General features: G+C 43.0%; 1 protein-coding gene and 1 long non-coding RNA gene across 7 annotated transcripts in view; one reads left to right on the forward strand and one right to left on the reverse strand.

Moving 5' to 3' along the window:
* ccdc57 (coiled-coil domain containing 57) overlaps positions 1-17,780 on the forward strand; it is a 188,458-nt gene extending 170,678 nt beyond the window's left edge. For all 6 annotated transcript variants that reach the window (XM_088000590.1, XM_043714704.2, XM_043714702.2 and 3 more), the window contains one exon: positions 15,374-17,780. In XM_088000590.1, the coding sequence (XP_087856716.1) occupies positions 15,374-15,597 (224 nt within the window). In that variant the 3' untranslated portion in view covers positions 15,598-17,780. The remainder of the gene's footprint in view (positions 1-15,373) is intronic.
* The window catches only part of LOC122562133 (uncharacterized), a 147,173-nt gene that overhangs the window by 115,419 nt on the left and 13,444 nt on the right, over positions 1-18,310 (reverse strand). The window lies entirely within an intron of this gene.

Raw genomic sequence — 18,310 nt, forward strand, 5'->3', positions numbered from 1 at the left:
TATACCATTTTTTTGGGCTGTGTCTCCTAACACCTGCAAAATATCCGCATTGCACATAAAGTTCTGCACACGAACACTTTGTGAAATGCTTTTCCAGTAAAAACGTGACATCACCCAAATAGGCATAATAAATATGAACAAACAGGACAGAATGTTGATGGCAAGGGCACTCGATATACACATTTTGTCGATGCACACAAAGAGCGTTTTGAGGGTGTCAGCAGATATTGTCATTTCTTTCACAGGCAGTTTTTCCAATATTTAGCTCCAATATTCAAGAGCTCAACTCCATTCAGGGACAAAGCAGCCCACTTAATTCACATTGCAAAAACAATATCCCAGACTATTTGACTTCAGAGGACATCGCAGCTGAGCCTTTTCTATTCTCAGAATGATAGGCACACACATGCTTTCCAGCAAGTCATCTGATCGTGCCCAAGAGCAGGAAACGTAGCTCAGATTGCTTGAGAAACCCAACAGATTTCATGGCTGCGATTAGCTCAGTATTGAATTGGACCTGAACTTGCCTTTGTCTATAATAGTTCGCTATTGCACAGAGTGGTGTTTACTGACTCAGCCATTCATGTGACCCTTCTGAATTTCAAGGAAAAGATTTGCAACAAAATTGCAGCTTTAGTCCTGGGATTGTATTGAACTTTACTTTGTTGCATATTTTAAGTCAGACAAACTTGTTTGTTTTAAGTCTACTGAGTCCTTTTATCTTAGGAACAGTTTGATTGCACACCACTGTCTGTTGGCTAGGTGGAAAGGTTATCTGTTTTGGAAACTTTGTGAAATAATTATGACACTTTAGAGTACGCCTACATCAGGCAACTAACTGCTATCTATCAGCAGACAACTTGACCAAATCAATGATTAACCAATAATGTAAGATTAACAGAAAGAAGTAGTTCTGAACATGGGGTGACCATAATTCAGAGTATCCTAACTTGTACTGGTGGATTTCACAACCAAGTTCAGACAGAAATAGGAGCAGGATTAACTCATTCAGCCCCCTCAAGCCTGACCCACCATTCAATGAGATCTTGGCTGATCTGCCCCAAGCTTCAACTTTTTTATGCCAGTTCTTCATAGTCCCTAATTCCCCGCTATGTCAAAAATTCTATTTACTCTCTAAATATTTAGAGTGATCCAACATCCATAACTCTTTGGAGTACAGAATTCCAGATATTCACTAACTCTTAAGAAAAGGAATTCCTTTGCATCTCAGTTTTAAATGAGTATTTCCTTATTCAGTAACTATGCCCCTAGTTCGAGATTCCTCATTGGTGGAAACATCATCTCAACATCAACCACCTTAAGCTCCCTCAGAATCTGGTATATTTCAATAAGATCACCCATCATTCTTCTACAATCTATATATCATAACCTGTTTAGCTGTTCTTAATAAGTCATCCCCTTCATTCCAGGAATCAGCCTAGTGAATCTTGTTTGAACTGCCTCCAAGACAGTATATCTTTTCTCAAATTTAGGGATGAAAACTGTACACATTACTGAAGGTGCAGCCTCACCGCACCTTGTACAGTTAGAACAAGACTCCTCTGTTTTTAAACTCCAACTCCCTAGAAATAAAGGCCGAAGTTCCACTTACCTTCTTTCTTACTTGCTGTACCTGCATGCTAACTTTGTTTTTCAAGCTCAAGAACATCCAGATCCCGCTGTCCTTATGTCTGGAGTCTCTCTCAATTTAAATAATAGTCTGCTTTTTGATTCTTCCAAAATGAATGGCCTTGCACTTGTGACGTGAAACTCCAGTGTCAAAGTTTTGCCCGCTCACTCAATATACCTGTATCCCCTTGGAGATTCATTATGTCCTCATCACAACATGCCCTCCCACCTATCAGCAAATTTGGATATATTGTCCTCTGCTATCGTCTTCAAATCATTAATATATTTAGAAGATAATTGAGGCCAGAGAACTGCTTCTTGTTGCACTCCACTTGTATCACTTTCAAGTCTGAAAAAGACTCATTAATTTTGACTCTCTGTCTTTGTATTAACCTGCTCTTAGTCCATGTTAATACATATACCCAATATCGTGACAGGTGAGAATTCTATCACTTATGAAATGTGACATTGCAAATTCAAAACAAGCATAAATGTAAACTGCAACTTCCCAACAAGCTTTTCTAATCTGAAATAAATTAAATGCAGTATAAAGTTCAATATAAACAGAATGCTCCAATATATTTCATATTCTGTCTTGTGTAAACACTGTAACCTGTAACAGTACTATACGAGAAAAAGCATGATTTTCAGAAACTTTTTTTTTGTCTTTTAATGTGTCGAAGTTCTGTACCATTTCCACTCAATGGCTTAAAATCTGCATACATAATTTCTAGAAGTACCAGAGACACATTATTTCTGCATATTGTATTTTCAATTTTTGTAACCACGGGCAAGGCAAGAAAGTATTTTGAATAATAGAACTTCTGCTACAAAAGTTTGATAATTGCTTAATAGAACAGAACTTAAACATTGCTAAAATGAGACACAAGGTCAAACCTTTTTGTCTTGTACTTATGAGAAATAAGAAACCAGACTTGGAAAGGGAATACTAATTTATTCAGCATGAGAAGAGGGTGCTGATTGTTTGGACCATTGTTGGCATGGAAATGCAGCAGGAACAATAAAGACCTTAAGATATAGAAGTAGAAATGGGCCATTCAGCCCACTGTGTTTGCTCTGTTCTGTTTTCAATGAGATCACTGGTCCTGACTTTTCCACTTTCCTGACTTTTCCCCATAGCCCTTGATTCCCTAACTGATTACAAATCTGTCTACCTTGACATTGAATGTAATTAATAACCCAACCTTGACAGCCCTCTGTGTTAAAGAATTCCACAGATTTCACTATCCTCAAAAAGGAAATGCTTCCTCATCTCTGTCTTAAATATGTGGTCCATTATTCTGAGACTATACCCTCTGGTCTTGAACTATCACACAAGGGGAAGCAGCCTTTTCACATCTACCCTGTTAATTTCCCTGAGAATCTTGTATGTTTCAATAATCTTTTAAATTCCAATGTACAGGCCCAACCTCGTGAACTTTTTGTTATCAATAAGGTTCTGAATGGTAGACTGGTTAGTAAAGTTAGGAGGTAAAAACAATGACTGCAGATGCTGGAAACCAGATTCTGGATCAGTGGTGCTGGAAGAGCACAGCAATTCAGGCAGCATCCGAGGACAGGCAAAATCGACGTTTCGGGCAAAAGCCCTTCATCAGGAATAAAGGCAGAGAGCCTGAAGCATGGAGAGATAAGCTAGAGGAGGGTGGGGGTGGGAGAGAGTGGCATAGAGTACAATAGGTCAGTGGGGAAGGAGATGAAGGTGATAGGTCAGGGAGGAGAGGGTGGAGTGGATAGGTGGAAAAGGAGCTGGGCAGGTCGGACAAGTCCGGACAGGTCAGGGGTTCGAGTTTCTGGAGGTTAGAAGCTAGGATGAGGTGGGGGAAGGGGAAATGAGGAAACTGTTAAAATCCACATTGATGCCCTGGGGTTGAAGTGTTCCGAGGCGGAAGATGAGGCGTTCTTCCTCCAGGCGTCTGGTGGTGAGGGAGCGGCGGTGGAGGAGGCCCAGCACCTCCATATCCTCGGCAGAGTGGGAGGGGGAGTTGAAATGTTGAGCCACTGGGCGATGTGGTTGATTGGTGCGGGTGTCTCGGAGATGTTCCCTAAAGCGCTCTGCTAGGAGGCGTCCAGTCTCCCCAATGTAGAGGAGACCGCATCGGGAGCAACGGATACAATAGATGATATTAGTGGATGTGCAGGTAAAACTTTGATGGATGTGGAAAGCTCCTTTGGGGCCTTGGATGGAGGTGAGGGAGGAGGTGTGGGCGCAGGTTTTACAGTTCCTGCGGTGGCAGGGGAAAGTGCCAGGATGGGAGGGTGGGTCGTAGGGGGGCGTGGACCTGACCAGGTAGTCACGGAGGGAACGGTCTTTGCGGAAGGCGGAGAGGGGTGGGGAGGGAAATATATCCCTGGTGGTGGGGTCTGTTTGGAGGTGGCGGAAATGTCGGCGGATGATTTGGTTTATGCGAAGGTTGGTAGGGTGGAAGGTGAGCACCAGGGGCGTTCTGTCCTTGTTGCGGTTGGAGGGGTTGGGTCTGAGGGCGGAGGTGCGGGATGTGGATGAGATGCGTTGGAGGGCATCTTTAACCACGTGGGAAGGGAAATTGCGGTCTCTAAAGAAGGAGGCCATCTGGTGTGTTCTATGGTGGAACCGCTCCTCCTGGGAGCAGATACGGCGGAGGCGGAGGAATTGGGAATACGGGATGGCATTTTTGCAAGAGGTAGGGTGGGAAGAGGTGTAATCCAGGTAGCTGTGGGAGTCGGTGGGTTTGTAGAAGATGTCAGTGTCAAGTCGGTCGTCACTGATGGAGATGGAGAGGTCCAGGAAGGGGAGGGAGGTGTCAGAGATGGTCCAGGTAAATTTAAGGTCAGGGTGGAATGTGTTGGTGAAGTTGATGAATTGCTCAACCTCCTCGCGGGAGCACGAGGTGGCGCCAATGCAGTCATCAATGTAGCGGAGGAAGAGGTGGGGAGTGGTGCCGGTGTAATTACGGAAGATCAACTGCTCTACGTAGCCAACAAAGAGACAGGCATAGCTGGGGCCCATACGTGTGCCCATGGCTACCCCTTTGGTCTGGAGGAAGTGGGAGGATTCAAAGGAGAAATTGTTAAGGGTGAGGACCAGTTCGGCCAAACGAATGAGAGTGTCGGTGGAGGGGTACTGTTGGGAACGTCTGGAGAGGAAAAAACGGAGGGCTTGGAGGCCCTGGTCATGGCGGATGGAGGTGTAGAGGGATTGGATATCCATGGTGAAGATGAGGTGTTGGGAGCCGGGGAAACGGAAGTCTTGGAGGAGGTGGAGGGCGTGGGTGGTGTCTCGAACGTATGTGGGGAGTTCCTGGACTAGGGGGGATAGGACAGTGTCGAGGTAGGTAGAGATGAGTTCAGTGGGGCAGGAGCATGCTGAGACAATGGGTCGGCCAGGGTGGTCAGGCTTGTGGATCTTGGGAAGGAGGTAGAACCGGGCAGTGCGGGGTTCCCGGACTATGAGGTTGGAAGCTGTGGGTGGGAGATCTCCTGAGGTGATGAGGTTCTGTATGGTCTGGGAGATGATGGTTTGGTGATGGGGGGTGGGGTCATGGTCAAGGGGGCGGTAGGAAGAGGTGTCCTCGAGTTGGCGTTTGGCTTCAGCGATGTAGAGGTCAGTGCGCCAGACTACCACTGCGCCCCCTTTGTCCGCTGGCTTGATGGTGAGGTCAGGATTGGAGCAGAGGGATTGGAGGGCTGCGCGTTGTGAGGGTGAGAGGTTGGAGTGGGGGAGGGGGGTCGACAGGTTGAGGCGGTTAATGTCCCGGCGGCAGTTGGAAATGAAGAGGTCGAGGGCAGGTAATAGGCCAGCGCGGGGTGTCCAGGTGGATGCAGTGTGTTGGAGGTGGGCGAAGGGGTCCTCAGAAGGTGGGCGGGAGTCCTGATTGTGAAAGTAAGCTCGGAGGCGGAGGCGACGGAAGAATTGTTCGATGTCACGTCCCCGTCCGTCCACGCATCAATGAATTTAACACACGCCGTGACATCGAACAATTCTTCCGTCGCCTCCGCCTCCGAGCTTACTTTCACAATCAGGACTCCCGCCCACCTTCTGAGGACCCCTTCGCCCACCTCCAACACACTGCATCCACCTGGACACCCCGCGCTGGCCTATTACCTGCCCTCGACCTCTTCATTTCCAACTGCCGCCGGGACATTAACCGCCTCAACCTGTCGACCCCCCTCCCCCACTCCAACCTCTCACCCTCACAACGCGCAGCCCTCCAATCCCTCTGCTCCAATCCTGACCTCACCATCAAGCCAGCGGACAAAGGGGGCGCAGTGGTAGTCTGGCGCACTGACCTCTACATCGCTGAAGCCAAACGCCAACTCGAGGACACCTCTTCCTACCGCCCCCTTGACCATGACCCCACCCCCCATCACCAAACCATCATCTCCCAGACCATACAGAACCTCATCACCTCAGGAGATCTCCCACCCACAGCTTCCAACCTCATAGTCCGGGAACCCCGCACTGCCCGGTTCTACCTCCTTCCCAAGATCCACAAGCCTGACCACCCTGGCCGACCCATTGTCTCAGCATGCTCCTGCCCCACTGAACTCATCTCTACCTACCTCGACACTGTCCTATCCCCCCTAGTCCAGGAACTCCCCACATACGTTCGAGACACCACCCACGCCCTCCACCTCCTCCAAGACTTCCGTTTCCCCGGCTCCCAACACCTCATCTTCACCATGGATATCCAATCCCTCTACACCTCCATCCGCCATGACCAGGGCCTCCAAGCCCTCCGTTTTTTCCTCTCCAGACGTTCCCAACAGTACCCCTCCACCGACACTCTCATTCGTTTGGCCGAACTGGTCCTCACCCTTAACAATTTCTCCTTTGAATCCTCCCACTTCCTCCAGACCAAAGGGGTAGCCATGGGCACACGTATGGGCCCCAGCTATGCCTGTCTCTTTGTTGGCTACGTAGAGCAGTTGATCTTCCGTAATTACACCGGCACCACTCCCCACCTCTTCCTCCGCTACATTGATGACTGCATTGGCGCCACCTCGTGCTCCCGCGAGGAGGTTGAGCAATTCATCAACTTCACCAACACATTCCACCCTGACCTTAAATTTACCTGGACCATCTCTGACACCTCCCTCCCCTTCCTGGACCTCTCCATCTCCATCAGTGACGACCGACTTGACACTGACATCTTCTACAAACCCACCGACTCCCACAGCTACCTGGATTACACCTCTTCCCACCCTACCTCTTGCAAAAATGCCATCCCGTATTCCCAATTCCTCCGCCTCCGCCGTATCTGCTCCCAGGAGGAGCGGTTCCACCATAGAACACACCAGATGGCCTCCTTCTTTAGAGACCGCAATTTCCCTTCCCACGTGGTTAAAGATGCCCTCCAACGCATCTCATCCACATCCCGCACCTCCGCCCTCAGACCCAACCCCTCCAACCGCAACAAGGACAGAACGCCCCTGGTGCTCACCTTCCACCCTACCAACCTTCGCATAAACCAAATCATCCGCCGACATTTCCGCCACCTCCAAACAGACCCCACCACCAGGGATATATTTCCCTCCCCACCCCTCTCCGCCTTCCGCAAAGACCGTTCCCTCCGTGACTACCTGGTCAGGTCCACGCCCCCCTACGACCCACCCTCCCATCCTGGCACTTTCCCCTGCCACCGCAGGAACTGTAAAACCTGCGCCCACACCTCCTCCCTCACCTCCATCCAAGGCCCCAAAGGAGCTTTCCACATCCATCAAAGTTTTACCTGCACATCCACTAATATCATCTATTGTATCCGTTGCTCCCGATGCGGTCTCCTCTACATTGGGGAGACTGGACGCCTCCTAGCAGAGCGCTTTAGGGAACATCTCCGAGACACCCGCACCAATCAACCACATCGCCCAGTGGCTCAACATTTCAACTCCCCCTCCCACTCTGCCGAGGATATGGAGGTGCTGGGCCTCCTCCACCGCCGCTCCCTCACCACCAGACGCCTGGAGGAAGAACGCCTCATCTTCCGCCTCGGAACACTTCAACCCCAGGGCATCAATGTGGATTTTAACAGTTTCCTCATTTCCCCTTCCCCCACCTCATCCTAGCTTCTAACCTCCAGAAACTCGAACCCCTGACCTGTCCGGACTTGTCCGACCTGCCCAGCTCCTTTTCCACCTATCCACTCCACCCTCTCCTCCCTGACCTATCACCTTCATCTCCTTCCCCACTGACCTATTGTACTCTATGCCACTCTCTCCCACCCCCACCCTCCTCTAGCTTATCTCTCCATGCTTCAGGCTCTCTGCCTTTATTCCTGATGAAGGGCTTTTGCCCGAAACGTCGATTTTGCCTGTCCTCGGATGCTGCCTGAATTGCTGTGCTCTTCCAGCACCACTGGTTAGTAAAGTTAGATAACATGGAATACAGGGACAACTAGCCATTTGGATATATAACTGGCTCGAAGTTAGGAGACAGAAGGTGGTGGTGGAGGGTGGCTTTTTGAACTGGAGGCTTGTGACCAGCCAAATGCTGCAAGGATTAGTGCTGGGTCCACTGCTTTTTGTCATTTATACAAATAATTTGGATATGAATATATGAGGTATAGTTAGTAAGGTTGCAACTGACACCAAAATTAGTGGTGCAGTGGACAGCAAAGACGGTTACCTCAGAATACAATGGAACCTTGATCAGATGGGCCAATGGGCTGAGGAATAATAGATGGAGATTAAATTAGATAAATGTGAGGAGCTGCATGTTGATGGGGCAAATCAGGGCAGGACTTATACACTTAATGTTAAGGTCTTGAGGAGTGTTGCCAAACAGAGATCTTGGAGTGCAGGTTCACAGTTCCTTGAAAATGGAGTTGCAGGTAGGCAGATAATGAAGAAAGCATTTGGTACACTTGCCTTTTTGGTCAGTGCATTGAGTATAAGAGCTGGGCTGTACAGGACGTTGGTTAAGCCACTTTTGAAATACAACATGCAATTCTGGTCTTCCTGCTATAGGAAAGGTGTTGCTAAACTTGAACGGGTTCAGAAAAGATTTACAAGGATGTTGCCAGAGTTGAAAGGTTTGAGCTGTAGGGAGAGGCTGAATATGCGGGGCTGTTTCTCTTGGAGCATCAGAGGTTATGGGGTGACCTTCTAGAGGTTTATAAAATCATGAGGGGCATGGATAATAGTCATGGTCTTTTCCCCAAGGTAGGGGAGTCCTAAACCTGAGGCCATAGATTTAAGGTGGAAGATATAAAAGAGACCTGAGGGGCAACTCTTTCACACCAGAGGCTGGTACATGAATGGAATGAGCTGCCAGAGGAGGTGATGAAAGCTGGTATAATTACAACATTTAAAGGCTTTTGGATGGATATGTAAATAGGATGGGGTTAGAAGGATTTGAGCCAAATGCTTACAAATGAGACTAGGTTAATTTAGGATATCTGGTCAGCATGGAGGAGTTGGACTGAAGAGTCTGTTTCCGTGCTGTACATCTCTAGGACTCTATTAGACAGACCGTCCCATCCTGGTTTCAGCCTAGTGAACCTTCTTTCCACTGCCTCCCATGCCAGTATATCTTCCCTTAGAAAAGGGGCCCAAAACTGTTCACAATATTCCAGTTGAGGTCTCATTCGTGCCATTTATAGTTTTAGCAAAATCTCCCTACTTCTATATTTCATTCTCTTTGAAATAAAGGTCAGCATTCCATTTGTCTTCCCTGTTACCTGCTCAATTGGATGTTAGCTTGTTTGATTCATGGACTAGATTCTGAAATCTCTCTGTTCTGTACTTTTTGTTCTGTTGTCATTTTGCCTACCGCACAAATTAGTAATGTGATATGATTAGCAATGTTGATGTGATACGAGGTCATATGTCCTGATGACTGGCAGACCATTATCAAACAACATGTCCTGTTGACCATTTGCATGTCAGTCATGCTGAACCAGCCCATGCTTGTAAGCCTCTAAATACTAAGAATCCTCCACCAAGGACATGCAGGTCCTTGGATTCCTCCATCGCCAGACCATAGCAACACGATGGCTGGAAGAAGAGCACCTCATCTTCCACCTAGGAACCCTCCAACCGCAAGGGATGAACTCAGACTTCTCCAGTTTCCTCATTTCCCCTCCCCCCACCTTATCTCAGTCCCAACTTCGAACTCAGCACCGCCTTCCTAACCTGCAATCTTCTTCCTGACCTCTCCGCCCCCACCCCCACTCCGGCCAACCACCCTCACCTTGACCTCCTTCCACCTATCACATTTCCAACGCCCCTCCCCCAAGTCCCTCCTCCCTACCTTTTATCTTAGCCTGATGGACACACTTTCCTCATTCCTGAAGAAGGACTCATGCCTGAAACGTCGATTCTCCTGCTCCTTGGATGCTGCCTAATCTGCTGCGCTTTTCCAGCAACACATTTTCAGTTCTGATCTGCAGTCCTCACTTTCTCCTCTGAATACTAAGTCCAACATTAGGTGTAATTCTGCTCATGGACAACATTTACTAATGTTGATACCAGTGTATTAGGTATTACCTGGAAACCAATGCATGATTGTCAGTTGGGCTAACAGTGTGATGCATTTGTGTGTGCTAGAGTTTATGTATATTGCCACGCAGAACCTCCTTGTGTGTAGACAAAAGGAATTTTTACCACGAAAATGTTTAAATGTGGACTGCCGATCGCTGCTACATTCCCATGGCAACACCCTTACTAATCAGAATCTACCAGACAGAACAAAGCACAGGGATTGACAGTCAACTATTCCTCCTGCATCTCCAGGCCCATTGCTGGTTCATGCTCTTTTCATGCTGTTGTAAATTGGTGTTCCTTTTCAAGTTTGCTTCTGGTATCCTAGTCCTGATGGGTGCAAGGCAAAAATCTTCCACTCTTTTTAAAAAAAAGATTTCGTAGGCACTTACTAGAATTGCTATAAAAGTGAAAATACTCTACATTCTAGACACTTCTAGTGGACGCTGGATTGAAGAGAGTCATTTTTTAAAAATGATCTTGCAGTAAAGAGGAATTAAATGTGAGAAAAATGTCAAGTATGATCCAATGTGACATTTATCCTTTCTGAAGTTGAAAAAAAACAAAGATTTTTCTTGATTATGTTCACAAAGCCATCCTTTCTGATTTAAACTGAAGTTAAAAAGTAGAGTTGAAAATGTTATGAACAAGTTGAGAGTATGGCAATGCAGAACTGTTTTATAGACCTGAAGAGCACATGGATGATGATTCATAAATAAGGCATCAGAAAAATAATGAGTTCCCCTGAGTAAATAAATAAGTGGAAAGTGCAAACTGGTAACAGGTGGTGAAGTATGATCTGAAGACATACATAAAATACCCAGAGGTAGTTAGCTAATTGTGCATAATAAAAACATCCAGAATATACATTCTTCATTTTTAAACTCCCATGTAGAAATATGGTAAAGTGAGCGTGTCTAAGATGGGTAATGAGTGTGTTTGACTGTTCATTGGTGACGAGGCTTCATTAATACACTGTTTGCCAACTCTCTGACCAAAACAGTGAGTAGGCTCCCAGCTAGGCAGTGTAGTATCGAGGGTTAAGTTTAACTGTTTGATATGCTAATGAAACAGTGTGTACAGCATCTCTTTAAGTTATGCAGTGTTAATGATTGTGCAGGCTCATCACAAGGTGAAGCCACAGTAAAAAAAATTTTATATAAAGTTAAAGCTTTGCTTACGTCAGCAGACACACTAAATATTTTTTAGCAGGAAAATGAGACAGAGGAAATTATGAGAAGTGGCTCTGTTGCTTTTAACGTTGGTGGCAGGAGGCTGCCACAGGGTACACAGAAGAATGGTCAGTCACTGGCTGAAGATCTGGATTGTTCTTTGGGTGCGGGGCTGTGGTTAAATCTTGGGGAATGAGAGGATTAAGGTTTCTGAAATGTGGTCAAAAGAATTCCTGGTTCCTCTGGTCCCCTAGGAACTCAACAACATTTACAAACTAACTTCACTGGCTATTTTTTGGCCTTGCTGCTATTTCCAGCAGCTTCAGCCTTGGAGAGAATCATCAATGCTGCTTTGCTCAGATCTCAGGTTAAGTCCAGAGTTTATCATTTGAAGAGCAGGGGTGAGAAAAAGGGATTATCCTAAGAATCATTGTATTAAAAGTTTGAACTTCCTTCCATCTTAGATCAAGTTTGTAGTTTTTAAAAATGTTTAACTTTGTATATCGTAATGTCTACGCTCTTGAGAAATGGGACCACAGCTTTGGAGTCAATAAGATGGGAATAATGATCTTCCATTATTTATTAATGTGAAATTATATAGGCTAAGATAAATTTGACTGTGATTAAACCTTGGTATTGATAAGCACAAGGAGGTATGTGACAATGCATACTATATTCAAGAAACTAAATATTTTGTCAGTGAATCTTCCATGATGAGGAGCAGAATTTTTGACAATTCCTTCCCAATGGTTAGTTGGAGGATGTTTTTTGGATGCTGAGAGACTGTTTACCCCTGACTAGAATCTCTCAAACTAGCAGGTATAGTCTCAAGATAAGGGGTCAATGTTCAGGACTGAGGTAAAGAGAGATTTCTGAATCTCTCTGAATATTTGGAATTCTCTGCTTCTAAAGTGTGTAGGTGGTCAATCTTTGATTTCAGCCTTCAATACAATCAATACAATCTTAGAATACAAGAGAATTGGAGAAATGAAGACTGGGCAGAAATGTAACATTGAAGTCATAGTTTAATCATGATGTTATTGAATGGCAAAGCAGAGCCTATGGGCCATTTGTCCTAGTCCTGCTTTTATTTCTTAGGCTCTAATATCGATATTCTTTCATCTTCAATTTTGGAAGAAACATATCAACTAATGTGGGTATTTATTATACACATACTGTATGCATATAGTATCTATAAGTCAAATGTTCTGTTTCAGACTATTCGGGGGCTTTTACATCTTATTATTTGTAACATATTGCTTTGAAGTCAATGACTCGCCAACAGATTTCTGTTCTGTATGTATGTAATACATTATAAATGTCAGTGTAGCATGACATGCTAGTGCAACATTTTCTAAAAGATAGCAGTGATTACACTTTTGATATGTCCTGATGTTGAGGAATCCAAACCTTTCTTTTTATAGGTTACCATAGGTGGACAGCTGGCTTGGGATGCAGTGATGCAAACAGTGTGGGTTCAATTCCCACACCGGCTAAGGTTACCATGAAGGGCTCTCCTTCTCAACCTCTCCCCTAACCTGAGGCATGGTGATCCCCTGGGTTAAACTCCCATCTCTTACTCCTGAAGGAGCATTTCCATGATCTAACAATACTATGATGACTTTACTTCTTTAGCACTGAACAGAATCCCACAGTCCACAAGTATCATAAAAACAAATATTCATTCATAGAAAAATAGAAGTCAAGGTCCTATCTCATCATTGACTGTCTCACTCAGATAATAAATATTTATAAAAGTGAAGGCCATAAAACTCTGGTTTGTATGTTAATGGTAATCTTAATTCTTAGGCACTGTTCATTTTATTATTAAAAGTTTCCAGTGGAATTATTCCCTGTTTATCAGTCATTTTCTCATCTATACCCTGTCACAAGTTATCTATGTTAGCATTTAATTTCACCAATGCTGTCACATTTTTACATCTGTCTAAGAATTAAATGTTGTGAGCATGACAGGTGTGTTTCAAGTAGGTTATTACAGCAAAGCTGAGATCATAACTTACCAATCTTCAGCTAATGTTCAAACATATTTATTTCCTGTTGGATTGCTAAAAGATAATCCTGACTAATCTTCCTCTTCCTTAATAATGAGGCGTTTGGCTGCCACTCTAATGGACTTCCTATGGACTGGGAACTTTGTATAATTTAAAAACTCACGAGATAATCTACCAGCAGACCTTAAATCTTTTTAAAATTCCATTTTTGATTTGCAGCAGTGACATGATCTGGATGCTTATAACAATAAAGGCATTTTATTATCAAAAAGTCCAAAGTAAAACAGACTAGAGGTACATATAGAGTGGGCAGTGTTAATTACTTCCCTGATTAGAGAAGAAGATTGTATTGAAGGTAAGTATGCCTTTTCTATTGCTTCTAGCTAGAAGAAAACAATTAATAGTTGAAAGATACTAAAATATCAGCATAGCTTTTTTTCTTGGAAAATAGGTTTCCCTTCTCCTCTCCAAACATTTTCCTGGCAGCATTGATCTCCGTTTAATCCAGCAACAATAACTAATATTGGTATGAAAGGTTATCATGACCTAAAATGACCTTTACATGTAACTAATCATACACAAGGAGCAGAAGTAGGCCATTTGGTCACTCAGGTCCTGCTCAACCTTTCGATAAGCCCTTAGCTAATCAGATTACAAAGTCAAAATCACCATTCCGCCATCTCAGATAACCTTTCTTTTAACAAGAATCTATTTATCTCTGCCTTAAAAATATTCATGAATTTCTGCTTTCACCACCTTGTCAGGAAGGGAATTTCAATTATACTCAATACTGTGAGAGAAATAATCATATGGTATGTTTTATGTGAGCATCCCCTAATTTTTATACTCCTAAATCTTGATACTTCCTTATAAGAAGAAACTTCCTATTCACATTCATCTTGTCACAATCCCTCAGGAACTTTATATGTTTAACTTAAATTGTGTATTACTCTCTACACTTTGGCAAATACAAGCCTAGTCTCCTTCCTTAAATGAGGTGATAAAACCATACACAATACTCCAGATGTGGTCCCACTATTGCCCTGTATAACTGAAGCATAAACTCCCTACTGTTGTGTTCAATAAAAGTTAGTTGCAATAAATCATAATGTTCTAGTAACCTTCATTATTTCCTGTACTTACTTACCAACCTTTTGAGATGCTTGCACTAGGACACTCAAATTCTTCTTAATCTCAGTTACGCAATCTCTCACTATTTAGATATAATATGTTTTTTAAAAATTCTTTATGCCAAAATGGACAATTTCATATTTGCCTGCAATCGACTCCATTTGCAGATCATTGCTCACCCCCATAACCTATCTATGGGTGGAACCTATAGAAGTCTGAACAGTGTGGACTATGATGAGATTGGAGGAATTTGAGGAGACGTCTAGCGAGGCCGATCTCAATGCCAGGAGCAACTTGCACCATCTTTTATGCTTTTGATAAGCAGCATGGCAAACTTCTTGCTGGGCAGTGGCAAGTTGGCAATTATTATTGCTTATTAAATGCCTTGTTGAGCCCCAACTCATCTCATTAATATTCAGCTTCCCATTTTAACAAACAAGCTAAATATCAAGAAATCTTGCCGTGGAAACCAGAGTGGATATCTGGCAGATTCAGTTCACCGCTTGCTCCAAATGATCTTCATGTTGGACATCAGGCACCAACATGTTTGGGTACACTCTGCGGGCACTAGCAAAGTCTGTGAATTTTGGTATCAGATATGTGTCAGCCTCAAAGAATTTTGAGTAGCAAAGGGATCAGGAATTCTTTTTTTAAAGAGGAGAAAGGAGCAGAACTTGCAAATGTTTTCCCAGGTTTTAATTATTGTTGTTGAACTTGGGTGTGGGTGAAAAGCCTGAATGCAGGTAATAGATGCTATTTCTGGACCAGTCTTCTTACCTTGTGGGGTTTTTTTTTTGGATTTAGAGTTTTGCCATTTTCAACATCTGCATTTGTAATTTTTCACTGTATGACAATGGGTAGCATAGAAACCTCATCTAATTTAATAAATTAGTATCTGGTGGTAAAATACTGTTTCAGGTTAATTTTTAAAAATAATGTTTCTTTTTCTAGATGATGTTGGTGGAAGAAAGCTTGGGAATAAGGCAGAATCGGTGCAGCTGACAGAAGACACCAATTCCATAAAGAAAGCTGGAATGGAACCAATATACACCTTACAAGGACGTAAAGCTAATGTCCACAGCAAAGCAAAATCTCACTGCCTAACTGCTTCTGGAACAAAACAGAAACATTCATTCAAAACTGCAAAGATTAGAAATTACAATATTCGTGACTAAGTACTGTCATGAGCAAGAATCTGAAACAAAAGATCAAAATGTTGCAATTGCAAGACAGAATATTTTTTTCTCATGCTGAACCTCTTCAACTATTCACTCTAGAGTTCCCGAAAACAACCATAAACTTCAGGAGTGTTAGAGGTTTCGTTTTAACAACGTATCAGGAACTTTGTAAAAGGATCAATATTGATCCCATGTGATTGGAGGGACCCAAGGTGGAAGATGAGACTTTCTTCCTCCAGATGTTGGGTCAAGAATATCATGCCTAGTTCTTACTACAGTCCAGTAACTTTTTCTGAAAGGAGTTTTCATATACCTTTTAGATATTGTTCACTAGATCATCACTGTAAAGAAACTCATGATGTTTACTTCTCATAACCAAAACAATTATTTTACGTGACATGGGAAATAGTACAATTGGCTCTGACTGCTTTGTCACCTTTTTGACATGAGCATCACATTGCTGTGTTGTCAATCTTTTGGTACTTTTTCCAGTGCCCATTACATTGAGGGATACTTTTTGCCTGTCAGTGTTAAACAGATCTCTTCTTTCATCTCGTGCTATACTCTGGAATAAATATATTACATCTTTTGGAATTAATTTATTTCAAACCGAATTAGCTTCTCAGGATAGAAGAAAAATGAATGTTTAATTAAAACAATGAATCCTAATCCCCTAATATATCTAAATCTGTTTTAATCAGGTTGGAGAATGCTTGTGGGAGAGGGTCAGTATCCTGCTCACCAGATGCATGCCCATAATTTTGAGGCCAAGTGCCTCAGAAATTGCAGCCTTATTAGATTTTAATGGCAGCTGGTTTGGTTGCTGCATGCTCAGGAAACATGCTCCTCAAGGGAGAGACAGATTTCTGATCCAGCAGATAAGTGCTTTTTATAGCACTGCTTGTGGGCTAGATGGAGCAGGAATGCTTCTCTCTTACCCCCAAGATAAATTGTCACAACTATCCTTATTCTGAATGCTTTTCTGTGCCCCCAATGCCTTTCCATTTTTTAAACAATCAAATACAGATTTATTGCATGGTGTGACCATCGGGATCTCAACGTGTTCAATATGTTTGCTCAACTTTGTTTGGCAGACACCACCTCCAACAACATCAATATGTGCAGGCATTTATTCACGCACAAAAGTTTGATAAACTAGACCATAAATCATGATTTGGTCATGACATTATCCACAGGACTTATTAAGAGGTGGTGTGTTTTCCATCAGTTTCCAACCTTAAATTGAAAGGCCTTGCTTTGACATGGAATTCTGAGGTTCAATCAACTGATGAAATTTCTCCAAATAGGATCACTTCATTGAATTGAATTGAATTGAATATATTGTCATGTGTACCGAGGCACAGTGAAAAGCTTTGTCTTGAGAGCAATACAGGCAGATCACACAGTTAAATAGCATAGATAGTAACTATCCTCCCACAATCCAAAGATGTGCAGGTTAGGTGAATTGGCCATGCTAAATTGCCCGTATTGTTAGGTGTAGGGGAATGGGTCTGGTGGGTTGCTGTTCAGAGGGTCGGTGTGGACTTGTGGGGCTGAAGGGCCCATTTCCACATTGTAGGAAATTTTAAAAAAAGGTTAACAGCAGTAAAAACAAAAACACAGGTACAAGCGAATATTAAGAGTTTGAGAGTCCATTCAGTATTCTGACAACAGTAGGGTAGAAACTGTTGTGAAACTGGCTGGTGCGTGTGTTCAGGCTTGGAGTTTTCAACCTTAAATCCTCAAATTCTTTACATGTTCGTCTCAAATCCGAATTATGGAAATCAAAATTAAATACAACAAATTCTGGTAATCTAAAATAAGATTAGGAAATACTGAGAATACTCAGCTGGTCAAGCAGCATCTATTTAAGACGAAGATAGGTTAATGCTTCAAGTCAATAACATTTTGGGTTCTGACAATAGATCAATCTCAAATATTATATTTGCCTTTCTTGAGAGATGCTTCTTAATCTGAATGTTTATAGAATTTTCAGCTTTTACATAAGAATTCTTAATATCAGGTTACTTTATAAATTATATTTTAAAATTGTTTCACCCCAGTATAGATGATTTTTTTTTATATATGACTGATTTTTATAACTATCTCAAATTATTTGTGAATGTATTCATTTTATTTCTGAATGAAACTTCTGTTATACAATAAATACCAATTGTTCTATGCAACAAGGACTTTTTCCACAAAGAGTAACATATGAAATAAACCAAAACAGGAAATCCCATCATGTAATATACCAAAAAGCTCTGAACTGGTTGTCTAGTAGTGCTGACATAAATTCTTTCTCTTCGCTGCCTTTGTGAAGGGAAAAAAACATTAATACAGCAATTTATTCAGATCTAAAATGCACTACTTGACGGTGTGTGGAAACAGCTTCAATTGAGGCAGTCAAAAGGGAGTTAGAGTAACTGAAAAGAAACTGTGTAGAGTTACATGGAGAAGGCGGAGGAATCATACAAGAACTGGTACAGAACTGTTGTGTCAAATGGCTTCTTTCTGTCCTGTAAAAATTCTGTGATTCTGTTAACAGGGGTTCAGAACCTCTACAGCTCCCATTATCTACACTTCAGATAACGTGGATGGATGCATTAGTTTTCAGACTACAAGTCTTTTACGAACTTAGTGTTTTATTTAATATTACATAGTAATATCCTATTATTCCAACACCAGTTACAGAAAAATCACATTTAAA

The sequence above is a fragment of the Chiloscyllium plagiosum genome, unplaced genomic scaffold (assembly GCF_037043375.1).
Source record: "Chiloscyllium plagiosum isolate Xiang-an unplaced genomic scaffold, Cpla_swu_hap1 HiC_scaffold_25, whole genome shotgun sequence".
Classification (NCBI taxonomy): domain Eukaryota; kingdom Metazoa; phylum Chordata; class Chondrichthyes; order Orectolobiformes; family Hemiscylliidae; genus Chiloscyllium; species Chiloscyllium plagiosum.